General features: G+C 39.6%; 2 protein-coding genes across 7 annotated transcripts; both read right to left on the reverse strand.

Moving 5' to 3' along the window:
* Positions 1–1621: 1621 nt before the first annotated feature.
* RNF141 (ring finger protein 141) lies at positions 1622–14083 on the reverse strand. Of its 6 annotated transcripts, XM_051803919.1 has the most exons (7): positions 13999–14062; positions 12603–12639; positions 11958–12160; positions 10355–10463; positions 9216–9397; positions 6092–6199; positions 1622–4431 (listed from the first exon to the last, which is right to left on the reverse strand). In XM_051803919.1, the coding sequence occupies exons 3-7, from the start codon at positions 12140–12142 to the stop codon at positions 4281–4283; spliced, it is 735 nt and encodes a 244-aa protein (XP_051659879.1). In that variant the 5' UTR covers positions 12143–12160; positions 12603–12639; positions 13999–14062; the 3' UTR covers positions 1622–4280. The 6 variants fall into 6 exon arrangements, with proteins under 6 accessions (XP_051659879.1, XP_051659878.1, XP_051659884.1 ...); XM_051803918.1 differs by lacking the exon at positions 12603–12639 and having other exon boundaries at positions 13999–14083; XM_051803924.1 differs by lacking the exon at positions 12603–12639 and having other exon boundaries at positions 11958–12122; positions 13999–14061.
* A 1640-nt stretch (positions 14084–15723) lies between these two features.
* On the reverse strand, positions 15724–26419 carry LYVE1 (lymphatic vessel endothelial hyaluronan receptor 1). Its single transcript, XM_051803914.1, has 6 exons — positions 25805–26419; positions 22178–22337; positions 21948–22087; positions 19648–19944; positions 18795–18873; positions 15724–18044 (listed from the first exon to the last, which is right to left on the reverse strand). The coding sequence occupies exons 1-6, from the start codon at positions 25884–25886 to the stop codon at positions 17858–17860; spliced, it is 945 nt and encodes a 314-aa protein (XP_051659874.1). The 5' UTR covers positions 25887–26419; the 3' UTR covers positions 15724–17857.
* Between the last annotated feature and the right edge of the window lie 79 nt (positions 26420–26498).

Here is a 26498-nt window from a genome sequence, read left to right on the forward strand (position 1 = left end):
TATTTTTTTTTACTATTAGACCTACAAACCCCATGCCCAGTGTTAAATATTTGAATCTTCATAGGTTAGTAGGGTAAGCAATATGTAAGCAAACATCTGATAATTAATCATGACAGTTCAGATACAAAAGGAGAACGTGCTGTCACATCCCTCACAAATACAACATTCACTGGGACATGGCTGGTTCCCAGGAAAACATTATCTGGTGACTGCACACTGTGGTTACTGGAAAAGCACAGGGTCCTATTCAGGATAATTTCAGTGACACGTCGCAACAGGAAAAGAATGTTCAGACTTTAAAGAATATTGCCATGTGGTAAATTCTAGGCCTGAGAACCAAATGTGAAGAAATGACAGTTAACAAAAATCCAGTTTTGAAATTACTGATTTTTGAGACATGCTCCTAAGAAAGCAGAATTCCCTTCACCCACTTAAAACAGGTGAGGATAAAACCTTTAATAAGTTATCTTCAAGAATGATTTAACAACAGAAAAAATAATTAACTACTGTAGTATTAGTCACAATGAAATTACTTCCATTGAAGAGTGTGAGTAGTTAGTGGATACAAAATTAAAGAGTTCTGTATATGCAGTGTCAAGGAGTAAGGGCAGCCAAGTTAACATATCATATCCTACTTATATCAAACATCTTTAAGGCTCCCCAAGCAGCCTACTCTTCCAGGATTCAGCTGGACACAAAGAACCACAGCTGAATGTTCCTTCTAAAAATAATGCATTTGGCACATACAGTTGTACAGGGGTGGAATTTAACAGTTCAGTTCAAACCTATAGCACAGAGATCTCACTGGTTGCCCTGGTTTCCAGTACTGGAACGAGTAGGGATTAGAAAACTTTTATAACTATATATAAAATTCTCTTTAAAGGAAAGATACAGAAGTTAAATGTACCATTTCCCACTGAAAAAAGAAACATGCACATTACATTGATAAGGTGCCTAAACCTGAAAGCTGGTAAATAGAAACATTTCCTAATTGCTCAAGTACACCTACCTCTTGGTGTGCCTGTCAGCTGGTCACTTTTTCCATTTTAATTTCCTGATCTGTTAATGAATTCCTCTCCCATTTCTCACTTGGCTTCGAAAGATCCAAACAGGTAAGCCAAGTAACTAGACAGAGGAAACAGTTACATTAATTACATAATTCAATTCTTATTTAAATAAATAACAGGGAAAAATTAAAAAGAAGAAAATATTCCAAACCTTAGCATTCTTAAGCTTTAAAATACCATCTAAAATATGATGAAATAACTTAGGGAAAAAGTATATCACACTTCTCTGAAAATAAAAGTAAAAATCCTTTCCCTAAAGAAACCTGCTCCTCAATATTGTCCTTTTAAGAATTAAGAGTTATTTTTCCCATCACTGCAGAATATCCCAATTTATTTGTGTACTCAAGAGGAATCAGAGCAAGTCTTTATTGCAGAGCTCATTAAGCCACCTTGTTAATACCACCCTTCAAAATTTCAGAGAGCTCTGACTCACAATGGCAGACTTTTAACCACACCACCTGTACAAGGCAATTGTATTTGGATTAAAACTCAGTTTTCAGACTTCTGTTGTATGAAAATCCAAGAGATTCCTTAAGCTTAAAAGAACTCTGACATTTCTTCCAAAGTAACTTTATTGCACAATTCATACACAAAGTTTAATATAGTGGAATGTCCTTAGCCATTAATATGATCTCTAATGTTTAAATTGCAATTTCACATTAAACCTGTAAGAAATGTTCACTTAACACAAGAAAGTTAATTTGTTCTAATGCCCCCCACCAACAGTTATTTGTAGTAATTCACATTTTCAAGGTCTAGCTTCTGGAACTCATTGCCATGTCCATGCCAATGGGATTCCTCTTCCAAACTTCTTTGCTAAATGTTGCACTTCAGAGTAAGTAATACCAACCAATACCAAATTACTAGTTTTTCAGTGTTAATATACCTATTTTTCCATATAACATACAGTACATATATTTTACAAGGCACACATTACAGTACCTACATCACAGCAGTGTGAATTACAGCAACTTAATTAAAAAAAGCTGTACAGAATACAAAGTTTACTTTTTCACTATTTAAATAACTTTTGCATTAGTTTATATTGTAATTGCAAGTGTCATTATGCTGCAATTAACAACCTGTTTGCATCATTATAAAATTACATTTTAAGAAGTTCATGTCAGTTCTCAGCAGAAAGTCAACTTATAAAATCTCAGTTCAGAAGAATAATTCTTGAAATACTTGAAAAATAAAGTTAGCTTGAAGCTTTCATTTAGATGTTCTTTCTGTTCCAGTGATATAAAAAGTTTAAAAAATTCAAAGGTTGCTTTAAAGTTCTGGACATGGACTAATGCAAGCTCAAAGAGCAAAAAGAAACCGAACTGGTGTGTGATTAGGAACATTTGCAAATGTTTTAGTGGAAAATCCTGGGCCATGAACAATTTTCAGCCCAAACAATGACTGCCTTTAACAACCAAACTATTTTTAACAACCAAACACTCCATACATTTTCTGAAGAATCTCTCATTGCTATCAATGGCTTAACAAAGGAAAAAAAATGAGTTCTAAGGTATACACACTCCCAAATGGATTTTTCCATAGCTAAATACAGATTTACACACTAAGCCATACTGGCTTTCAGATAACAGACACAGGAAGAGTACACTGCTTATCTGTCTTAAAGTCTATAAATTTGACAACTGTGCCATAAGCCAAGCTCAAACAGGTGCCATATGCTATGCACATTCTTTTAACAAACTGGAGTATAATAGAGAGATTCTCAAGATCTAGTTCACACTTTGTAGCCAATTAAGAAAAATAACCTAAATGTGCATATCTATGCGTGCACATGCCTTTGAGTTCAGAACCTGTCTGGGACAAAAGGCCTTACCTTATGGCATCACTGAATTTTAACAAGTATGGTAAATAAAAATGCAGTCTTACAGTAAGCGAGATTTATGCTGATATTCCATCAAATGCTACATTTGTATATTTTAACTTGAGGCTATTGAGTGAGAAAAAATAGTATTTGCTAATACATATTAAAAAACTTTATTAATTAATTCTCTGCAGTAGCAGTTCACTTCCCTAACACTATTTATGCAAAAGAGGCTGAAGATGGGTTTCCCAAATACTAACAATTGTAGACTGCCTAAACTGAGCTCTTTAAAGATTTTATTCTGCTAGACACAAAATGCCATTGCACTCCAGTTGTGACATCCCTCTTCCCAAGCTGTCACATGCACATCTCGCTACAAGCAACATTACTGTTGAAGTTCCCCTCTGCTACATAAAAGCATATTGCACTTGTAGATATAAAGCACAGCACCCTCAGATTATCTATCACCTTGTAACTCTTCGTACACCTTATCATTTTGATTTCACCACTTCAAAAACTCAAGAGGAGCAGGTAAAACCACAGCATCAGACTAAACTACACCTCATTTGCTAATTCAAATAAAGGCATTCTCTTCAGACATGCCCAATGTTTAGAAGTAATTTTGGCTGTTTTTTATCAAAAACTATAGAGAAACTGATTTACTGTTTTTAGGATTGTGTATGAAACTGTTTAATGTTTCCAAGCTAATAAGACTATGCTAAACATCATATAAAAATATTCTAAGAGATAAGTCTTGTTAGAAGAATAAGGGGAAGTGCACAAGTACATGTACAGAGCTGTCTACACTCTCCAAACCAGATTTAAAATAATTAATGCTAAAAGTCCTAACAGATCAGATTGATATAAGTGCCTGTAAACCCTAAAAGCAGCAATGACTGACTACTGAAGAACAGGCAGTGGGACATCTTCAAGTTTCAGCAGAGAAATTTCAAATTACCAGTCACTCGTGCTAACTCATCACCTTCATTCACGTTTGCTGTGAGACTACGAGGGACTGCTTTTAAGGGCAAGAACTGTGAGGTCAAGCCACCTGCCAAGGTTCATCTCTGCAGCAGTACACTGGGATGTTCAAACAGCAGTTAGCAGTCGCGGTTGTGCTGTTACGAATTGCTTCATCTAGTAGTTGAACTGTTAATATCAAAAGAGTTTACTGAAGGTGCAGTTTGATCATTAGGGTTGCACACACACACACACACACACACACACAGACTTGCTCATACACCCAGTGTTTCAAAGGAGCAGCGTCGCTTCACAGCAGCCAAGAGGAGACGGAAAAGACGGACTCTGGAAGGGCGGCAACGGGAGGTAAAAACAGACGTCCATGGAAACGAAAGCTTCAAGTGGCTCTGCTCTGCTCAGCCTGGCCAGGGTCAGGGTCTGTGGGGCTGGCCAGCCTCATCCACCATGTTAAGGATGTAAGTGGCAACATCGTCTTCCGTAGGTGCGTCTGAGACCACCCAAGAATCACCCGCCCCAGTCACTTGCCGCCGGCACACAGGACAGTTCCTGTGACGGTCGCTCCTGTTAGGAAGTCAAGAGACATGAGGATTTTTCACTGATAGTGTCTTCCTGGCCAAAAAAAGCCAAAAGAGCCCCCAAACAGACAAACAAAACCCACACAGAAACCAAAAATCAACCCAGTGAGAACTTCAAGAATGATGAGGTTAACTGGATTAGACTGCTTATCTTATTTTTTTCCTTTAAAAACTTTGTGAGGAAGACTGGCCAACAATTCTGAGTGCAGCTCCATTGGAGAGAAAATTTGGAATTGTGTTCCTCATAATCTTTTGTTCAGGTTAAGCAGAATGCATCTAGCTACCTGTCTGGAAAGTTTAAATGGAAATCCGCAGTCTAAATTAATTCTTCCTATCTTCAGATATTCAGCTGAGGTACTGCAGAAACCAGACCCCATAAGCTTCCTAGATAAAGAGAAGAACCCCTCTTCCTGGGGTAAAAACTAAACATCACTGAAGTTTGGACCTGGTCCCTCAGGGCCCCATTCCCCTCCACCACCTCAGGGGTCCCAAACAACTATGCTTCTGAGCTGGGAGCCTCTGTTATATGCCTAAATTAAGAAGAGATGAACCTTAAAAACTGCCTACCAGAAAAAGAAAATGGTATAACTGGAACTTAGGAATGCAGCTGATCCATTAGCCAAAGCAGCACAGGATCCACTCTCCCCCACAGTGGTTAAACTAAGCCCTATCTTGCTGATAAATGTTCAAATGTTTTCCCAGAAGAGAAAGATGACTCATTATATTCTGAGATCCAGTGATTTTTTTACTACAGTTTTTCCTTGTGGGAGCATGGTGTTGTAAGAGCAACTTCTTTGATAAGTGTTTGAAAAGCCACAAACCAAAATTCTGATGCACAAATTATATACAAAATGATTTGCAGTAACTAGGCAAAAAAAGGCCTTTAGCAGAGCATACGTGTACCCCCTCCTGCCAGACTGCCAGCACACCTGCCTTATCCTTGCATGCCTGCGTGGCCAGGGAAGAGCTCTGCTCCTCCACAAAGCAATGTCTCTCTCTCTCAGTTTTCCAACAACTGGAGTATCAGAGAGACCCAGAGGCTGAAAAGCTGCTCAGTTTACTATGAAGCTGAACATAACATTGCAGGATACATGTTATACATAAATTTGAAGGTGCTGCCATTGGGAAGAAATATTTTTCTGGAAAAGTCCGATACATTTAAATCAGTAAATGGTATTTGAAGCGAAAGCATAACACATGGAAAAAAGTCCCTCTGGTAGTTATTTCCCAAATGAATGACAGACAGTCCAACTTGCCTTCATATTTGCATAGTCTTACAAGTTTTGAGATTTTGTGAAGCATAACATGCCAGCATTCACATATACTGTCTTCTCTAGTTTCTGAGCAAGAATAATTTAATTTTAGAAGAATAAAAAGGCATAAGAAATTACAAAAAAAAATGCTGAAAAGCACTTTCACATCCCTTTTTTCCAAAATGAAATTCTTTGTAGGGTTTAAAAACCCTTCTTTCCTTCTGCTGCAGTCTGATTTTACTCAAGCTTGTTATGTATCGTGTGTACGTTAGCTTGGAAATATCTTCAGATATTAAATTATATGGGAACTAAGGAATCCGTCAGAGCAAACTGAAACATGTCAGGTAACCAGTACATACTGCAAAATAATTAAAATTCTTCAATATGCATTACCATTTATCGATGCATTTCTGGCAGAAGCTGTGAGCACATGGCAAGATTAAATCGGCACGCCCATCCATGCAAATGCAACATTCCTCTTCATCTGTCAGCTGCTTAACCCTGCAGAAAAGAAGACACTATTTGCTTCCACATGTTTTAAATTTATGTCCTAGTAACTACATTTTTCACAGTAATTAGTGATGGACAGAAAGGAACACCTGTGCTTGTAATTTGTGAATGGACTAGTTCTGTGTCAGCAGACACAGCCTCAAGCTGACAGCAACCAGCAGTGTGGGAACTAAACTTAGAATATGCTTTTATTTTGTTGTGTCAGGTGTTGCAAAAGGGTTCTGTAAATCCCTTTTCAGAAGGGTTATTGACAAGGAAGCGTGAGGAGTTGTAACTGTATCACATGACTGGGCAAATGAACAGAATCACTGTTTGCATTAAAGGCAGGAGAAGAACCTGCCTTCCTTTCACAGTGTGTCAGGCTGAACTATTCCATAACGAATTTTGCCAAATTTCTGTGTGCTGGCTTATGTCCTAGACAAAAACATGCATGCCAAGAGGATCCCTACTAGAATGCATGTTCACTGATTTCTCATGCCATCAAGATGCCAGGAGCTAAGCTGCTCGCTGGGCTGAAAAGTTTTAGCTTGCAATACGCTCAGCATGACTGTTCCTCAAATTAGGAATCTCAAGTGACTGTTACGACATGGGAAGTTTAAAAATTAGATCACTCCCCGAGACAGACATTGCCATTTTATCTGTCTTCATTTTTTTCCCAAATAATAGAAATCTTTATGGAAAGTCCCTAAAAGTAGTATCTCAAATATAAGCATCATCAAGACTTTCGAAGTGTGAAAAGGTGCAGAGAATCCTCAGCTTTCACTGACCTAACTAGACATGGAAAGCTCCCTAATTTTATAGGCATGGCTCATTTCTAAAACAACCAAGTAAGTGATCTGAACTGCTTAGGTTGTCCAAAAATCCTGATTTGGGAATCCCTTTTCTGACTTGAGGCACCAAGACAGCGTTCTAGAACAGGTGGCATTTCAGGAGAGACAGTCACCTTAATGACTGTTGACCAGACCACGTAGGTATCTGGTGAGCTTGTCAAATACAGCCTCATTTTTTAACTCTACAGATTAGCCAGCTAATGGACAGCAGTTAACATGCTCCTGTTTTATTTTTCTGTAGGTCCCTGGGGTTCCTTTTTCAACTTGCATTTGAGACCTCACTTTGAAATCACAGGAGATTTTTTTTTTACAGATGGTGATTAGCATACAGTGAGGACAACAGTTTCCAAAAAAAATTTACCTTTTGGGTAGCACACTATGTTTTTTGGATCTGTTCCCTTTCATTTCCCTCCCCATGCAACTCTGAGTACTAACCCTTGACAGCACTTCAATTTTTGAGATTTGCTAGGGTATATTGCTATAATATACAAGCAATTATACAAGCCCTATTTATAAAGTTTCTGCAAACTAAGGTTTAGTCATAACACTAAGTTCCTGAAGAAAAGGTAAAACTAAAGAGAGGCAGACTAAGGAAATGCTTGTCCCTTCATTATCAGAAAGCATAAACCACTTATGCCTATTTTGGAACGCTCTGAATAGGATGTTGTGGAGAAAGGGGGTATTATTCCAATGGAAGAATTAAGATAAGAAGAATGAACCAGACAACATTTGCTATTTTTAGACAGAGACAGCTGACTTTGCAGAGCTGAAAAATGACTAAAGGTGAGAAGAATTAGGGCAAATAGGTGATTATCTCGGAAAAACAGAAGATTTTCTTTGTGTAAAACAATTGAAGGTGCTTCAGCCTGTGCTTTCCTTAATGACTTGAAAAACTTGGATAAGACACAAGCTCACTCAATTACACCATATTAGCAAAGTATACTCTGTTATTATGTCACTAATACTACCAAGTTTACAAACAAGAAGGATGCTCATCTCCCCCACCTCAAAATCTGAAAATTGAAAAGAAATTCACGTAGGAAACCTTTCACTTTACTCATTGACTTTAGCAATATATGAAGCTGTTTTGCATAAGTATTTGGGGTCTGTTTTGCCTGGTTGGTTTGTTTGAATGTGTGTTCTTGTACAACTTTGAGAAAGAACAGGAAAATAAGCTTTTCGGAACATGTCCACAATGTACTACTTTATTCTAGCATTCTAATAACTTAGAACACCAGTAATTTAAGATTGTTTGTTCCCAAATCAGAGAAACAGGAAATTAAATTAAATGAAAATAATAACATTCTGCAATCCACTGACTTGGAAAAACCAGTGGGCTCTATCTGAGGAGTGACAGCACAGCTGACCCCTTTGGAATTCTAACAGCTCAAGGGTGACACTCAGCTGGTTTTATTAAAATACCTGGCTACCAGCTCTTCACTGGTTAATACAGAGAACTATACCATTTATTACTTTTTCTTGTAAAACCTAACTCTACCTCACTTAAAACTGACTTAGAACTCTGAACTAATTCAGGAAGTGAAAACTAAGGAATTACTGGTAGCAACACTTCTACAGAGGGAAAGGGTGACAGGCTTCTTGCTGTTATATTCAGTTTGAACTGAAGTTATTGCAGGTGTTGACCTCAGTCTTTTGTTTTTCCTCTGGTTAACAAAGCAGAATGTCAACATGTGTGAGAGTTCACATTTTTCCAGTCTTACATGTTAAATTATTACCCTAATTGATGAGTTTCTAGTGGCAACAGATGGGAACTTTCATATGCCAAAACGTAAGAGGAAGAGAAAGTTAAAGTGGAACAATAACAAAATCTGTTTAAACAAACACTGTCAAACCCCCTAGATTTGCAGCTGCAGCTGATTCCGTTTCCTCCTGTTTCCTTATTCAGGAGATCCAACATATACCATGTTTATACTAGAACTGATCATTAAAAGGATTGTTCTGAAGCTGAGGTATGGCAGCACCAACAGGACTTCACCCAAGTACAGATCCCTTGGTGCAAGAGAAGGTGTTCTATTCCTGTCTGAGGTGATACAAAGCCTGCAGCTGCCAAGAGCAAGCAGTTCTGATCCTTAGGCATTTGTAGTTCAGGTTTTAAACACAACTTCCAAAACACTGAGGTTGTAACTGTGGTCAGGAGCTAAAGTGTATCAAAATACCTTCCCATCCACAAGCTGGCCTGACACGATGACAGAGACGTCAAACTCTCCGAAGCTTCTTCAGAAGTGTCACTCTGTGCAAGAACTCCTGCTGCTTGACTGGTGATGTCTTTATAAAGTTGAATGAACTGATATAAGTTCAAGATTCTGGAAGCTTCCACGATGCCACTTGTTTTATTTATCTTAAGATACAAGAATTGTTCACAATTACTAATCAGATTTCAACCTGACATTGCTCACACTGTTTTTAATGCACTGCAGTTCTCAGGGCAGCAGCCACCTTCCCAAGTGTCCATCACCTTGTTAGCAAGTCACAGTCTGTTCAGCAGAGTTAAGAGCTGCACACACAGCTGCTGCAGCCCGGGGAATGCCACAGAGAGGACCACATTTTTAGGCCAAGGCACTCACCATCATCAGTCAAATGAACTAAATTGTGAGGAGGGACCTAATGCCTAGAAAACTGGACTGAACTTAGAACCGAGACCAGAATAATGAGCCACTTGATATTTGAACTTAAAATTTCCTACAATGATGGCTGCCTTAATGAAAACTAAGAGTAAACACAAAAGTACAATCTCTTAGTTTCAAAAAAGGTTTGAGGGTTGGCTTGGTTAACTGCATGTTAAGATTGCTCAGTGGCTTCAGGACCATTTACAGCATACAGAAGGGAAAATCTCATTAGAAAGAGCAAAATTTTAAAGTTTTTGTGATGGTCTTCCTCCTAAGTTAAACATTTAACTTTTAGACTGGTTTTCTGAGGAATCAGACCATATACAGCCACACTAGCTCAACTAATAATGCCTGGAATTGCTGACTAACTTCTACTATCAGACTACATAGTTCCCAGTTTGCTGTACCATTGGATAATTTGACCTCACAGATGATCCAAATTTGCAACTAAAGGGCTCTAAGTGCTCCACTGGAAGATACCATTCCTTTAAACTTAGTTAAAAAATGCTTTTGTTAATGTACTTTTTGGAGAAACTTATAATTTAGACTTAATTTATCTCCAACAGCATCCTTGAATACATCATCTGTATCAAAATATATGTAGCAGGTGTTGGATTTTACCAGTCAAAGTGACAGCCCTCAAATACCTGCACATGAATGACCAATCCAATTAAAATTGTCAAACCTACCTTAGTACAGATGATCCGAACTATCACCTTCCAGAAAGCAGAAGTATCAGAACCAGGCTGCACTTCAAACAACAGATGTTTGTCTTGTCCAGAAGCCAATTTTGCAGTACTGAAATAAAGTAACATCAGTTTTACACCATGTGATAGACGTGCAAAGATCAGCAGCCTCAGCCACAGTGGGATTATTTACTGTTCACCTGTCTGCTCTTTATCCTTACAGAGGTTTTACAAAACTGCCCTCAGACATCAAAGTGAAGAGTAATGACCTTCTCAGCATGTCATTTAATATAAAATACACAATCCATTTCACTTCAAATTGCACAGCAAACTTCAGAAAATGATGTGCAAGTCTTTTGATCCAGCATCAGCAAGCAAGTGTACTTTAGAGACATTTTAATTTATATATGCTCTCACTGTTGATTACAGTAATCATATAACCTTGTGTTCAATCTAAAAAGGTTATTTCCTCATCATGTATGTTAAAAAAAAAAAAGCCTGTGAGTACCAACATATGCAGATGAGGTGTATTTTGGTTAGTATATATTAACAATGATGCAGTCAGGTGAAAGTGTCAGGTGACCTGAGATTTTCTTTTAAATTTTTTTAATGGAACACAGACACAACGGTCTATACCATAAGAACCAGAACAAGCTATATTACAATCAGCCTTAAGTAAACACTCTAAAGGAAAAAACACTTGAATAGCAGTACTTTGGAGTTAATTATACTGATACGTGCCTAGATTCTCATGCAAAACATCAAGTAATGTTCTTCAAAATCTATTTATATAATGTCTCCCCAGAAGACAGCTATCTGTTCTTGAAGGTCATTCATGAAAATATGACACTCTCCAAGACAATTTCTAAACTGAACACAAAGTCACATTTCAGTTAAACATCAAACACTACAAAACCCTTATTCAGTGTGTGTGCATTTCCACTTCGCTTTACCATTATTATTTTATAGCATAAATGCAGGGTAAAAACGACAACTCTGCTTTTCTGTTCATTTCTTTTTACCATCACTGGTCTAACAAAAGGCAGGCTATGAAAAAATCTTACTTATGCAGCCTTTTGTTGGGGATTATCCAGGTCACTGGTTCCCAACAGTAAGACATGGCCCATCCTCAGCGAGGAACAGCCTCGCAGAGGGGGCAGATATGGCCACAAACAGTTGTGTCTCAGGTGCCACCTTCCTCCTGCTGCTGTGCTGTCCTTACAAGGCTCCCACTGCTACTTCCTACCCCAAGTGACAGGCAGAGAGGAAGCAACACTACGTCCTTAGGTGGATGGTGGAAGGGAGAAGAGGAAGGGAGACAAGTAACACTTTAGCAAAAAGGTGCCGCTAAATGTCTGTCTCCTGTGAACTTCTAAGTGAGAGCAGTGCTTGCTGGAAGAAGAGCATTGGAGAAAAGTGAGTTTAAGGAGGAGAAATGGCTTTGGTTTTGAAGTATAATTACAACCATTATAGAAACGTCAAGAACTGAAGGAAACATCTCAAAGGTGTATGGCCAGTTCTGGCTCAGCCAGCACAGAATAATATGTTGCATATAAGGTCTCTGTAAAACATGACAAAAAAGAGAAAGAAACAAAGTAAGGCTTACACATCATTAAGTTCAGCTACTCTTCCCAGAAACTCTTCATAGGTTAGGAAACCACTTTCTTGAACCAAAGAGGCGTGCTTTGCTACTTTTTCTGGCAACTTGTTAATTACAGTTTGTGTGTGGTTTGAAATTTGTTGACCCATGGTGAAGTTCTTCACCTCAGTCCTGTAGAAAGAAGTTCTCATTCACTTGCAGAGTCTCTGCTAAAAATATTTGAGAGAGTTACTGGTTTTGTGTGGCTACTCCCTCATTTTCTTTTAGTGTAAGAATGTAGCAACCAACTAACTAGTCTACAGTAATTATTCTACAAGTAAGACAACCTGAACAGTCAAATCAGCAATGAAGTAGAACACTTGGAAGTGACTGGAAAGTGGTATTAAAAACTTATGAAAAATGTATTATTTTTCTTACAGCAACACCTCTATTAAAGTATTTATATTTTTCACACAGATTCAGCTCCAACACACACATATATAAATACATCCAATGAAATGGAAAAAAAAATCTTAAGATGACAATGGTAATTTATGACAATCTTTGTTTATCCTAAATATTTGTGCATGTGAATGTCTGCAAATAAGCACATTTACATCTGTTTATACATAGACATTACATTAGGGATTAGCTTTCTTACATCAAACTTACATTGGCAGATCAAAAGAACTCCCACAGCATTCTGAAACTGGTAAGCCAAGGAATCCATGTCAGCATAAACCAATTTAGAAATTCCCCTAGCTGTCTGATAAGGATTTACCCTGTGCCTTCCCAGTCTTTATCCACTTCCTCTCTGATCCCTCTGATCTGACTTTCCCCCAAATGCCCCTTTGCTGAGTTCATCACTTGTAATGTAAACCATTGCTTCACACCCCTTTAAGACTTCCCCAGGCAGAGGTGTGCAATGCCCAGCTAACTGCAGCACACCCACCTGAGCTTAAACACAGATTAATCTGCATTAATACAGATAACAGCTGCATTACAAACACCTTATGAGGTGTTCACCCCCGAGAACCACAACTTCACCCTGCAGGTTCTTGTAGCTACACTTGGGTATAAACCCACCCAGGGACACAACCTACAGCTGTCGAGATCTGCCACGGTGTGAGAAACACACAGCACACAAAGGGAGCTCCTGCCAGAGCATTCTGTGAAGGGTTAGGGCATTTCTCAACGTAAAATAAAAGTTCCCAATTACGGCTTGAGCTGTGACCGATTTCTATTCCCAGCCAGATGTGCTCCCAGTGGAGTCACTGTTCTCCTTCCCAATAACGCTGCAGTCCCCTCCTGTCCCACTCCCCGGGCTCTGGTGAGCACACGCCCAGCAGATACACGTCAAGCACCACCTCACAACAACACCTCCCGTCACTCTGCACAGACTCCTCATCCCGATCTCCCGGGTTTGCACTCCCCGGAGCTCGAATGCCGCGTTCCCGAGGGAGCACCTGCCGTGTGCGGGCCTGCCCAGCTCGGCACTTGTATCCCAGCACTGAGAAGTTTTGCGGGAAAAAAGCCTGCGAGGATGTCTGCAGAACTTGTTATTGGGAAGAGGTTCTTCCCCCAGAGGGTGGTCGGGCACTGAACAGGCTCCCCAGAGAAGTGGTCACAGCACCAAGCCGGACACAGCTCGACAAGCGCTTGGACAACGCTCTCAGGCACACGGTGTGACTCCCGGGGTGTCCTGTGCAGGGTTAAGGGATGGGCTCGGTGCTCCCCGTGGGTCCCCTTCAACTCGGCATGTTCTGTGGTTCTACGAAATGTTCCCTGCGGTGTATCCTGCAGGATCCTGCAGGACCCGACACACCCCGCCTCACCCGCACACCCACGAGCCGCCCTGAGGGGCCCGGGCACGGCCCCTCGCGGCCCGGGCGCGCCCCGCCCTGCGCGGGCCCTCAGCGCCGGCCGCGGGACGGGCCGCGCTCAGCCCGGCGGCGTCTCCGCCCCGTCCCGCCCGCTCCCCCCCCGCCCGGCCCTGCCCGCACCCTCCGGCCCCCCCGGCCCAGCGCTGCGGGCGGGCGGTCCCGGCGGTCCCGGCATTCCCGCTCACCGCAGCCCCGGCACATCCCGCGGAGCCGCCGCCGCCCCACGGGCACCGCAGCGCCGCGCTCCGCGCACGCGCGGGGGGGCCGGCGGCGCGCGCGGGTGACGCCATCGCGCGGCTCGCGCCGCCCCCGGGACACGGCGGGAGCGGGAGCGGGGCTGGGAGTGGGGAGAGGGTCCTGCGGGAGCGTCCGCAAAGTCACAGGGCCCGTTGGGGTGGAAAAGACCTCTGAGACCGTGGAGTCCAGCCTTTGACCGATCGCCACCATGCCAGCCAGACCATGGCAGCGCGTGCCACGTCCAGTCTTTCCTCAAACACCCCCAGGGATGGTGACTCCACCGCCTCCCTGGGCAGCCCGTTCCAATGTCTGATCACCCTTTCTGTGAAGACATTCCTCCTGATGTCCAGCCTAAACGTGCCCTGGCCCAGTTTAGGACTGTGTCCTCTTGTGCTGTCGCTGGTTCTCCGGGAGCAGAGCCCGACTCCCACCTGGCTACAGCCTCCTGTCGGGGTTGTAGAGAGCAATGAGGTCCCCCCTGAGCCTCCTCGCTGTAACTCGGCCTGTCAGGCAGCAAAAGTACTCTGTAGAGTTGTTCGTTTTGGGGTTTTTTTGTTTGTTTGTTTGTGGTTTTGTTTGTTTGATTTTTTTTTTTTTAAGAAACATCCTGTGATATCCTGACTGACCAGAACAGGATCACTTTTCTGCGCCCTCATCAGATGCCTTCTCAGTGCTGCCCTGCTCAGGGTTCCCAGCGCCCCAGGGGATGTAGGACCACCTGTACTATTCACTGTTTCCTATGATCTCTAAGAAATGGCGATTTAAATGATGCTTAATGGAGCGTGAGCTCCTGCCTCGGTGGGATCATCCCAGGCCAGCGGCTGCTGGTGCAAATCCCGGTCTGCAGGGAGGATGTGGGCGGTGGATGTGTGTGGCAAAGGTCAATGCTCACTGACCTTTTCACAAAAAAACCCAACACCCATAAAGGACAACAAGCCACCGAGGAACAGACATCCTAGAACATCCTCTGGGTCATCCACATCCTGGTGTTGCAATGTTTAATTATCGATTTATTTATTTAATTTTTTTTACTTAATTTAAAGAGGAGAAAAGGAGTAGTACTTCCCCTTCCTGCCCACTTCTGTTCACACATAGACACACGTACTTCCCATGATAAAGACACCCCTGTATTCCAGACAGGGATTGGGCTGGACTGGGAACCTTGCTGTATTTCCTGCAGGCCAAGCACCCCTTTCACCTAAGGTCAGCAAACATCTGTAGCCTCAGTGTGGGAATCTGAGTAGTGTTACTGTCAAGTGACAGGACAAACTGTGCTCTCCTGCTCGGTGGGATGAGGTACTTGAACATAACACCGAGGTACTTGAACATAACACCGAGGTACTTGAACATAATACAATTTCTGACACATCAAGGAACTTCAGAGCTGTTGAGAAGGTCTTGTAAAAAAAAAAAAAGCACAACATTTAGGAAAAGTCAGAAACATAATGAAGAATTTCTCTTAAGTTTCTGCTGCCTCCAGTTGTCTTGATACTTAAATAAATGTTTCCTGTCTGCATTGTAGTAGTACATCCCTTGCAATGCCAATAAAAAATGAGCAAGAATGTTTTGTACTTTCCCATTTGAATGTGACTGAGCAGTACTCACTACATACAGACAATATCAAATACAGTAACTGTTGATTAGTACTTAGAGCTACCTTTATTCCATACAGAGCAGTGTAACAGGTCCTATATTCGCTGTAGTTTGGCATAAATTGTGTAATGGAAAGGAGGGGCAGATCAGGCCATGTGCATTGGTCAGCTGTCAGTGGGAAGATGAGGATGAAGTCTGAGTTTCTAAAGTATATGATAAAACAAGGCATGGTTAAGGCAATATCTTATTACAACAGCTAGTATAGATTTTTTAGCAAGCAAATGCTTCAGGGTGAAAAAAGCACCCTTATTTAGCTCTAAAACAGAAGCAACAAACTTCCAGTCAGAGTGAAACTACAGAACAATTCTCCAAATTTCTTTACATGTGAATGAGATAATCTGAGAGAAAAGGAACCTGGTATCCGTGGAACAGAGGTAATGTTAGCAGGAGAGTGAGAGGTAGATTATTATCCCTTGGTGGTAGGGGAAGAGAATAGAGAAACAGGTAATTTCTAATCTCTAAAACATGGAAAAGAGAGGCAGAAAGGAGATTATAATATGTCACAAAGAAAATCAAGTGCTACCTGGAATCCACTAGCTTTGCCTTTGTCCTTAGGCCCATTTACTGCTCTGGCACCATCATGACAAGTGTTGGTTGTGGCCCCTCCTGATGGCCTTAGTTGTGCTGCCTGCTCTCTCACAGAGTGCTTTCATTCAGGTTGCCAGGAGAGACACAAGGCATTACTGTGGTATTTTGCAAGGAGAACAGTTACTTATCTGAGTGGGAAGGCTGTGTTTTTAGTGCTGTCCTCTGCTGCACATTTAGCTGCTCGAGTTCTGCCAATGGACATCTGAAATGAGTGGTTTTTAGAGCAGTATTGAATCACAGGCTTTCTGCAGTAGTAAGGCTTTAATGGCAGTGGTGGAATGTGCATCACCACAGTCCAGAGTCCTGGAGCCATAAAATATTGCTGAGTAATAAAAAAAAAAAGAAGAAAAAGAAGAAAACAAAAAGCAACACAGGGACTCTCTATTGTAGGAATACACTATAACTCATTATCTAGTGGAATATATAACCACTGGGCAATTTTTAAACTTACATGAATGAAAAATGTCAAAGTTCATAACCCGATATCCTACACTATAGTGACTATTGTATCCTACAATATAGTGAGCAGTTCTATTGCTATTTTATTTAAGACTATGTTTTTCAAGCTTCTTGATGTAAAAAGAAACTGTCTTTGCCATAATAATCTCGTTGACATATAAAAATAAGTTATCTAAATCATTTGTTCAGGAAAATATTTGATAAATTGCTAGTGTTGTTCTTTCATAACTAATTAATTCTGTAACATTAAAGTTATATGAGTCCTTTTTACTGTGAGACAGTTTTCATGAGAATAAATGGTCCAGACAAACATACCAACCATACTTTATTTTTTATGAAGCACTGTAAACATCCCATACCACCTGAGACCTTTATTATGAAACCCACACTTAAATATACACAAAATATCTCAAATATAAGTGTTGAGATACAGATCAAGGCTTTTTTCCCCACCCCTGTCAATATATCTGATGCAGAAGATGCTACTGGTTTTAATAAATAAAATTATGATAGGATGAAGGTGTCTAAGAAAGTTATTCATTGCTGTATATATAGACATCAGCATCTTTGTACCCTTTCTTGGGTATTTGAATGACAGTGGGTTAGTCCTTTGGTTTTTCACACACTTGTAAACAGAACTATTTCTTCTGTTTGTAAACAGACTTTTTTTAAAACAGTGTGCAACTACTGGATGGAAATAAGCTGATCTACATGAGGAATAACTACAGTATCATCATTTTATATTAGACATTAAGTTAGCAGACATCCTCCAGCTGGATATAAAAACCTTTTAATGATATATTGATCTGAATTCAATGCAAATAGTTAACACAGTGCATGTCATTAATAGCATATTCCTAATTACTTCTTTATTATAGATGAAAAATGAGCTGTAATGTGGATTTTTTATTTATTTCAAGTAAATAAAATACCATGTTCTCCTGCAAGAATATTTGTAGACAAAGATGTAATTATTAAAAAACAAGGTTTCACATGTTAAGATAGAGAAAATACTCATGAGTATTCACAATCAGCCAAGTTTAAAAGCATTGCAAAGTTCTGTGTGCTTAATTTTATATTTCCATCAAGAATTGTACATTCTTTGCTTTAAACTTCTGCTTCTAGACATTTTACTGTGGCCTCAGGCTTAGTTTTAGACTCTTCTACCTTATTTCCATTAGTCTGTGCTTCCTTCTCAGGTGTTTTGTCATTTAACTTTGCCTCTTTGAGAGCAACAGTTCCAACCATTTCTTTTTCCTGAGTCTTGTTTAAAAATGGGAAGGTTTTCTTGTACCTTTAAATGGAAAAGAAAAGGATAGTAAAGCAGAAATATTGACATAGTTTGGTAGTATCACTCAGGAAATACAGTGAAAAATAGCTGGAAGTAACTTACTCTGCCATGCTCATGCAAAAATCTCACAGAGAATGATGGCTTGCTAGATCTTTGTGGGTTTTTAAGCACGAAGATTTCTAAAGAAATATTTTGGTACTTTTTTTTAAAACAGACAATATATATTCAGGATTTGTGGTACACAACAATAAAGTTACCTGGGCTAAGATGTGAGAGATGCACAACTTTTTGATAGAATTAAGTGATGCACTGTGTTGAAGATCTTTACACATGACAAATGAGCTCAACTAATTTTTTTTCTGAGCACAATCACAGTTCAATTATAAAATCTTTCACCTCGAGTCCGACATATTAGAAAAAGAGGGATAAAACTGCATAAACAGGTTTGTAAATGAACAGATGCACAATTCAGTGTTGTTATTTTGACACACTTGAAAATGTTTCACACTAGATGTGATTGACCAATCAAAAATAGGCAATATTTTTCTTTGGTTCCTTTTCTAAAGCAGAGAATGGCAACAGCAACAACAAACTTATCTGTATAGCAACTGGGTTTAAGGTTTTTTTTCTCTGTGCTTCACTGTTTTGTCATCATCATTACTTCTCTGCTCTTTAGCTATATATTTTAAATATTCACTGGTTGTACTCCAGGGGTTAACTCAGTCTCAGATAGAAAAAAAACCAACAACTTACTTTTTTATATAACAGACTGCTAGAACAACTGAAATAATGAAGAAGATGATTGCCAGAACAAGAAGTGCAGTGGGGATACCTGGAGATAAAAGTGATATAATCATAGAATTTTATTTGTACATAATGCTGAATTTTTAAAGGCTTGTGAGCATAAATCCAGATTCTTCTAAAACCAGCCTAATGTAAGAGAACATACACATCAACTCAAGAATAGAGGTATTAGGAATCTCAAAAGATGAGTTACTCCTGCTCATTTTTTCAAGAGAGACTAAAACAGGTATTTAGGCAATCCCTGACAGATATTTGTCTAATCTGCTCATTGGAGAGTTCTTACAACCTGCCTAAGAGAACACATTGTTGGGATTAACTATCCTTACAGTTGGAATTCTTTTCCTCATATTTAGTCCATTTCTCCATTGCTATGTGTTAGGGTTACTTACTCACATCTCACATCTTGAGAACACCTCCATATTTAGATAACAACAATTCTCCTTAAAACTTCTTTGTTTTTAAGAGCTTGTTGAGTTTTCCACTCCTCTGAGCACATAGTGTTTGCCAAGGCTTTTTTAGGGATGTATTTACCCCAAATCACATTAACCAGAATGAACTTCCACCGTTTCATATCAAAATATCATCAAAGAGTGTAAAACCAGACCTTATTTCTACTTAAAAATTATTTTAAAATCCTCTGCCTTGTAAGCTTTGCTTCTGCAAAACCCTAACACTCCTCTTCTGCCTGCAGGTTCATCAAAATGGATGCTGGAGTAGCAACCAAAAATAGCAGCAAACATTGACTACTGACTTCTACCTAAGTCACTCTGCTGATGAAATAACTGCCCCACAAGGCCTTTACCTCCAAAGATGACAGAGTCGTTCTTGAAGGCAGACCGGGCAGTGTGGCTGGGAGAGGCAGTCGCAGAGGATTCCTCTGGCAGTGCTGTGCTGGTCCCCTCTGTGGGTAACGTTTCAGTTACACAGATGACACGAAACCTTCTGTTTTTCAGGAATTGCTCTGGCTCAGTCACAGTGGGCACTGCTGTGATGTTCTCAGTGAAATCAGAGGCTGAGTGTGCAGTCGAGTCCGTTGATGCACTCGATGAAGGAAATATTGCTGTGGTTGGGTCTGGTTTACATGAATCAATCTGGATATCTGCAGCAGGGAAAGGAAATACGTGAACAGTTGTGTTGGATGCTAGTTTTGTACTTACTGCACACACGTTTATTGAAATTGTCCCTCAGTCATTCCTTTCTGGAAATTATTATTTGTTCACAAAAGCCTTACCCAAATCAGCCATGGCCATTTCAAACATGTGGTTACAATGCAGATTACACAGCTTTTATCATTACTCACATAATTAAACACTCTTTTGAGCAAGTGTCGCACTCATTTTTTTTGCAAATCAATGACAAGATTCCCCATGGAAAGTATGTAGAATAATATTGCATATAAAAACCAAGAGTATAACCTTCTGCAGAGCAGGAGACTTAACTACTGCAGATTCAATGTTCAAAAATATTTCCGTGATATTATGTACATGTTCAAAACATATGCATGCACTGTTGATACTTGGAAAACTGATTTGATATCTTGGAAACAATAGCAGCTCATAAAACTTACAGATACATCAGGCACTAGTATGAAATAATAAAGAGACATGATTTTAATGAGATGGGGGGGCTAGGAAGAGACAAACTTCAGGTTTGAAGAAAAAAAAGTAATTTTCAGAAATTAAGTCATTTAAATGAAGTGAATGTTGTCTATATAAAAATGTAGATGCAAGGGAAATCTTTTATGCAAGTGGAAAAGCTGAGTTCTGAATCAGGCTCATGTGAAAACGTGGAAATTCTTCTTTGCTAGTGAAGTTCTGTATTCTGTAAAGCTATAAAAATTTCACTAAGGTAACAACCAAATTACAACATAAATAAGAGGGAAATGACATATGCACTGTTGTCCCCATGAATCCCCACGGGAAGTCTGATGACGCAGTTACACTCACAGAACAAAAAGCTAAATGGCAGGGGCTTTATACTTTTTCCATGATGGTTTTCAAGCGCCTTTGGCACCTTTTTTGGCATAAGAAAATTGACAGGATGAGCTTCTGACAAATATTTTGGGTAAGAAATGCCTAGAACAGGCAACAGTTTGGAAGTAAAGATAAAGAAATGCGGAATCATCCCAATGTTAAATATACATTAAATTGTACTCTAACCATTTGGGAAGCTTAACTTTCTTCATGTACTCCAACAGTATAATATATATATATAATTATTATTATTTTAAAATTCAAGCTAAACAAAGCATAAATTTGAAACTACTTGCTACCTCTTTAACATTACTCAATTTACCCAATATTTCTGGTGCAGAATAACATACATTTCATGCACTGAAACACCATGTTGCATAGGAACAGAAGAAATAACAATACCAATAGGAGTAGCTTCTTTTAGAGCATGTTGCCATGGCACTAATATATCAATGCATTCATCAATAAAAGCTCTGAACTGCAGAGAAAAACTAAGTTAGCCTGATCATGTAATTTTTAACTTTATAGGTTAGGTGATAATTCAGTGTTTAATAGTGCATTTCCCATGCAGTGCTTCCTTATCAGCAAGGTAAGGAATGAACTTTCCAGCATCCTTTTCACACATAGGATGATGCACATTAAAGAAAGCTGTTGGATAATAGATTGGGAATCTAGTTGGGTTTATGATCTCTTGGCTGTTCTGCCTTATAATTTAATTTAGTTTAATTTTCCTTTATCAAAAGACATTCAAGTTTTCCTGAAGTACCCCACTCTTGGCCTTTTTGAAAGAACAAACAGACCACACACAGACACCCTGGTTAAAGATTCGATTCACTGTCTCTCAAATGAACCTGCCTAAATAACCAAAACATGTTAAGAGCATTGCATCAACATTACAGAATGGTAAAAGCAACTCTTCTTCAAGAGCTTTCATGGCAGCACCAAATTATTAATTTGGATTGACTGAATTGACCCTTTGTATTTCTTGGAAGCTTCTGAGGCAAATATAGCTTGATAACATTTAAGTTTGGGGGAAAGGGTCAACAAATTATAAGAACTCTCATTATTTTTTTCATGCAGATATTAAAAAAACCAAAACACAAGAAATGTAGTTGTCATGTTTCCATACCTGAGGAATTGAAGCAGTAAACATGAAATGTTTGAAGGAGGTCAGCATTCCATCGCACTAGTCCAGTTTTGCCCTTACCACATTTGTTGTTGGGTGTTGTCCGAGGAATAACAACAAATCCATCTTTCACCCATCCAAAGCTACAATAAAAAGCATCAGTCTCCTTTTAGTACCAGATTTATCACCAGCCTTGTAGAGGTGTTAAGGCAATGAGCCACTAACTGATATACCTGCATGTTTGAAAGTCATGTTTCAAAGCATTTTCAACTTGGTCTTTACTTGCCAATTGTAGATTCAGTTGATTACATGCATTACTTGCTTCTGAGAAATTCACTTTCTTTTCGAGATAGAGTCCTACACCTGTGATCCTGCAAGGTGACTGAATGGAACCTGCAATTAAGCCATAAAATATTCAAGGTTAGCATTTGAATATTAACGTTTATTCCTCATGAAGAATTTAGGATCACGTTTAACTGAATTGAAATTTTTTAAAGTTTCTAGCTTGAGGATAGTAGAAAACTAATTTCTAGTGTAAAAGATATTTTAAAACAGAACATATTTTTTTAACAATAGTCTAGAATTTCAAGAGGTTTGGCTGTTATTAGACTGAGTGCATATACAGTCTTATTTCCTTGTTTTTCTAACAAATTAAAACCAGCAGTTGCACTGAGGCACTGATTATTCTATCATTACACCCCTCTTATCAAGATGATAAGGTATATAATATCAAAAGTATTATGCATAATTTTTCATAGAGTTAATATACCAATGAGAAAATATAAAGATTTTGTCATTCCTGGTGTTCCTTATTCCTCCTAAACTCTTTTTTCTTTTTTATTTCCTATCTCGGCATGATGCTTCCACCCCCCAGCCACTGTCAAGCATTCAGTTTACTGAACTTGGCAGGAAAAGAGGAGATAGGGTGGATTTATGACACTTTTCCAGGCAGTTCATCCAGTTTTTTAGATAAGCACAGCTGGTCCACTCTTTGTGACACCTGCACCAGCAAGTGCATAGCTCAGGTTACACCTCCTCTGCTTTCTTAGCCTCTGTTAGGGGCATAGGATAAAATTCAGGAAGTGGCACAAACAAGGAGAAAGGATATTACTGTTTTGCCTCCATGTCTCACTGGAAGCATATACTGGGGGAAAAAAGATTTTTTCTTTTTGAGTTACATACAGTAATTGCCCTGATAAATGAAACATTTTAGCATTTCATTGCCAGCACGTCAGATAACCAACAGCCCCAGGTGTTACTTCCTTGCTCAATATGCTTGGCAGACTATCCTCACCAAGTATGTACAATAATGAATACTTCATAAAATCTATGTTTCAGAACACAGGCAACCCACGAACTCTCCAAAGCAGGCTGAAGTGGTGCCTGCAAATCCACCACGACTTCTTAGCAATACAAGTTAAATTGAATTTTATGAATGAAAAGACAGAAATAGCAGCCAAGCCACTCTCATGATGAGAAGGTGACTAAGCTTGTGTGGAGTGCTAAAAGAAAGACAGGCTCTTAGCTCCTGCTCCCACTGGATGTGGTGGGTTTGGAAATGGCTTCTGGAAAAAAAGATGCATCTCTGCTGTCCTTACATTTTGTTTAATTGGACGTCAGTGTTTGGTGGAACAATCATTGAATCAGGTGGATTTATCTCGGCTGCTGAGGCCCATCCACAGTTCCTCTTTCTCAGTTTTTAATACCCTGCTCCTCCTCCTCTTATGCCTAGTTCCTTTCTTTCTTTACTTCTTTATGCTCTGACTTTACTCTTACTCTTATTGCTCACTTAGTCAATTATTTTTCTATCTTTAGATTTGAGCAACACAACTTTTAAAAAAGGTGATGTTGAGAATGAAAGTTTCTCATTGATCAACTTTACAAATTTCAAATAAAGTTGAGCAGCTGACAGAAAGGAATTTAATGAAATCTTGGAAAATTATGTAGGTACTTGTAAACTGCTACAGTCTTTAGTCATTCAATTACAGGACAAATATTTTACACATGAATTGTATGATGGATACAAAGCATAATATATAAATTCAGTACTAGAAAAAGAAGTTGTAAGTGATAATTAAGGTGACTCTAGGATATGTGCTGAAGTTGTACGTTAAAATTTGCTAAGTTTTTTAAAACAAAATGGTGAAGTAAAAGATATGTTTCATAAAAGTTATCAGATTCCATCTAAATTCTGGATGGTTCTACAGTATGAGGAAGAAACCCAGAAAGAGAACAATAGCCTCTTCAAGTCTTTCCATCACTTCTTAAATCACCTCTGAGCTCTGTTGTAAAGATGACTGAGTTTCTACAGGAGACAGACTAACTCCTTGGAAGCACATTATCCTCTTCTGTCCACAAGCTACACACAGCTGTGCTTTGAGCTTTGCTGTGCTTACTTGACCTACTAATACTGGGACATTCTCATCAGTATTTGGGTCTGGGGTGAAAAATCTGTTTTACTGACATAGGTGGGAAGACCTAGACAAAAGAATCTCACAGCAAGACAAAGCTGTCATAGAACAGGAAGAAAATTGTTCAATTTTTGTAAGCTAGGGGTATTGACTTTGTTGAATTTTAGTTTCCTTCTAGCTTTTTTTTTGGGGGGGAAGCTGTTGTTTTTCTCTTTGCCTTGTGCCTAGCCTTCACTCTGATTTATTAGAAAGAGTTTCCTTTGGCTGCCGATGCCAGGGAGCAGCAGGAATGAGGCTGTTCCACAAGGAAAGAGGAGCCGGGAGCAGAGGGCAACACAGGCAGGGCAGTGCCCTCACCGACCAGGGCACAGTCCCACAGCACTGAACAGGACCACAGTGACAGTGGCAGGTTTCACTTCCAGCCCCAGAGAGAGCAGGATAATGAGTCAGACACCCAGAAAGTCCATTTGGGAACAGCAGAAGATGGTGCTACCTATAACACGTGCCTGAAGTCCATTCTGGAGACAAGGCTACCCACAGCCTAAATGCAGAGTCGATCTGTGAAGCCCAGGCAGCAAGTCACTACAGGAGGGACATCACCTGCTACAACACAGCTGGAAAACACAGCTGGAGATCAGCCCTGAGCTTAACTGCAGCTCTCGGGCCAGTGAGCAGAGGGTGCATGAGGAAGTACCCCAAGGGAGGGTGCTCTCCTGGAGTGGAGCTGGGGGGCATCCAAACAGCTGCAAAGAACAACACTCAAGCTCTCCATTCCCCCAGTGAAAATTATACAGTTTTGCTGCAGGAGACTAGAAGTTGTTAGCTACTCCAATCCTGTGGAATTTCAATTGGATTTGATGTGAGCATCTAATTCACTCAGTCCAGATTTCCTTCAGAAGTCTTTCAGTAGTAGGTGACAAAATCAATTGTCTGCCATAACTGTGTATGTTCTTTTACATAAGTAGAGCAAGCATTTACTCCTTGCAAATTACAGTGAAGCATCTGGAGACTTCTGATGCACATTGAGTATCTGCAGATATCCAGAAGCTACTGCAGTTAGAATACATTGTATCAAGTTGATGATGGAATTTGAAAGAGAACTTGTTTCATGCATATTTTGCTCTCTGAGGTTATACAAAACTGTTTCTCTAGTATTTTAAATAGTACAAAATAAAATTACATTTCAATAAATCTGAACTGAATCCTAAATGCAATACCAAATTTTTAAAATATGCAGTTCTGTAGCATTTAGATAAAAATGCTTCAGCATTTAGATAGTAATAAAATAAGACTAAAATTTAAATCATTATATGCTAGTTTTCATTGCATTGTAGTCTCAAAATTCTGTGATTTCCTATGCCAGAAACACATTAGTACACGCACCCTTCCTGCCATTTTTGTAAATCTAGCTACTTTTTCCAACACTTTAAAAAGTGGAACTTTACATACCTGTTACAAAGTAATTTTGAGCCATGAATGTCATCACCCAGATGAAAAACACTGCTGAGGTAACTCCAAAATTAGTTGCCATTGTCACCAACTTGAAAAATTCAGGAAATTAGAGAATTCAAGGTGGTTTGTCTTCTGTGCTAAGAAAATTAAGGTATTGGATACTGCCAGACCTCTGTTGAGATGACTTCTGGAAAGCAACTTCAGCTGTCACTGCTGTGCTTCATAGAAAGAATGTCAGAGCAAAAGCATTGACTGTCCCACTCAAAGGCGAGGTCACTCACCGGAAATCCCCAGTCACCCTCTACACTCCCTTTCATGTGGGGATTGCTGGAAAATTTAACTACTGCTGATTCAGAAAACAGGGCTGAGGAAGGGAGATAAGACTGGTAGGCTGCTAAGTCAGTAAACACTTTGAAAGAAGTTTTTCTTTTGCTATTTTTTCCTTTTTTTACTGGTTATCAGCTCATTATTCATGTTATCTATTCATCTGGTAAATAAATCAAGTCCTCCTATTGTATCACAGCATGCCACGATGGATTTTTCTTTTGTTTATTGGAATTAGAAGGACATCCACTATCCCATATGTCTTGATGGAGTAGTTTTACTGGTTTTTTTCCCTTAGAGGTCCAATGCACAAAGAGTTACCATAACACAGAGGTAACTGAAACCCAGTTTTGAACAGATTTGGAGA

The sequence above is a fragment of the Manacus candei genome, unplaced genomic scaffold (assembly GCF_025592945.1).
Source record: "Manacus candei isolate 608988 ecotype Guabito, Panama unplaced genomic scaffold, ASM2559294v1 h1tg000060l, whole genome shotgun sequence".
Lineage (NCBI taxonomy): Eukaryota > Metazoa > Chordata > Aves > Passeriformes > Pipridae > Manacus > Manacus candei.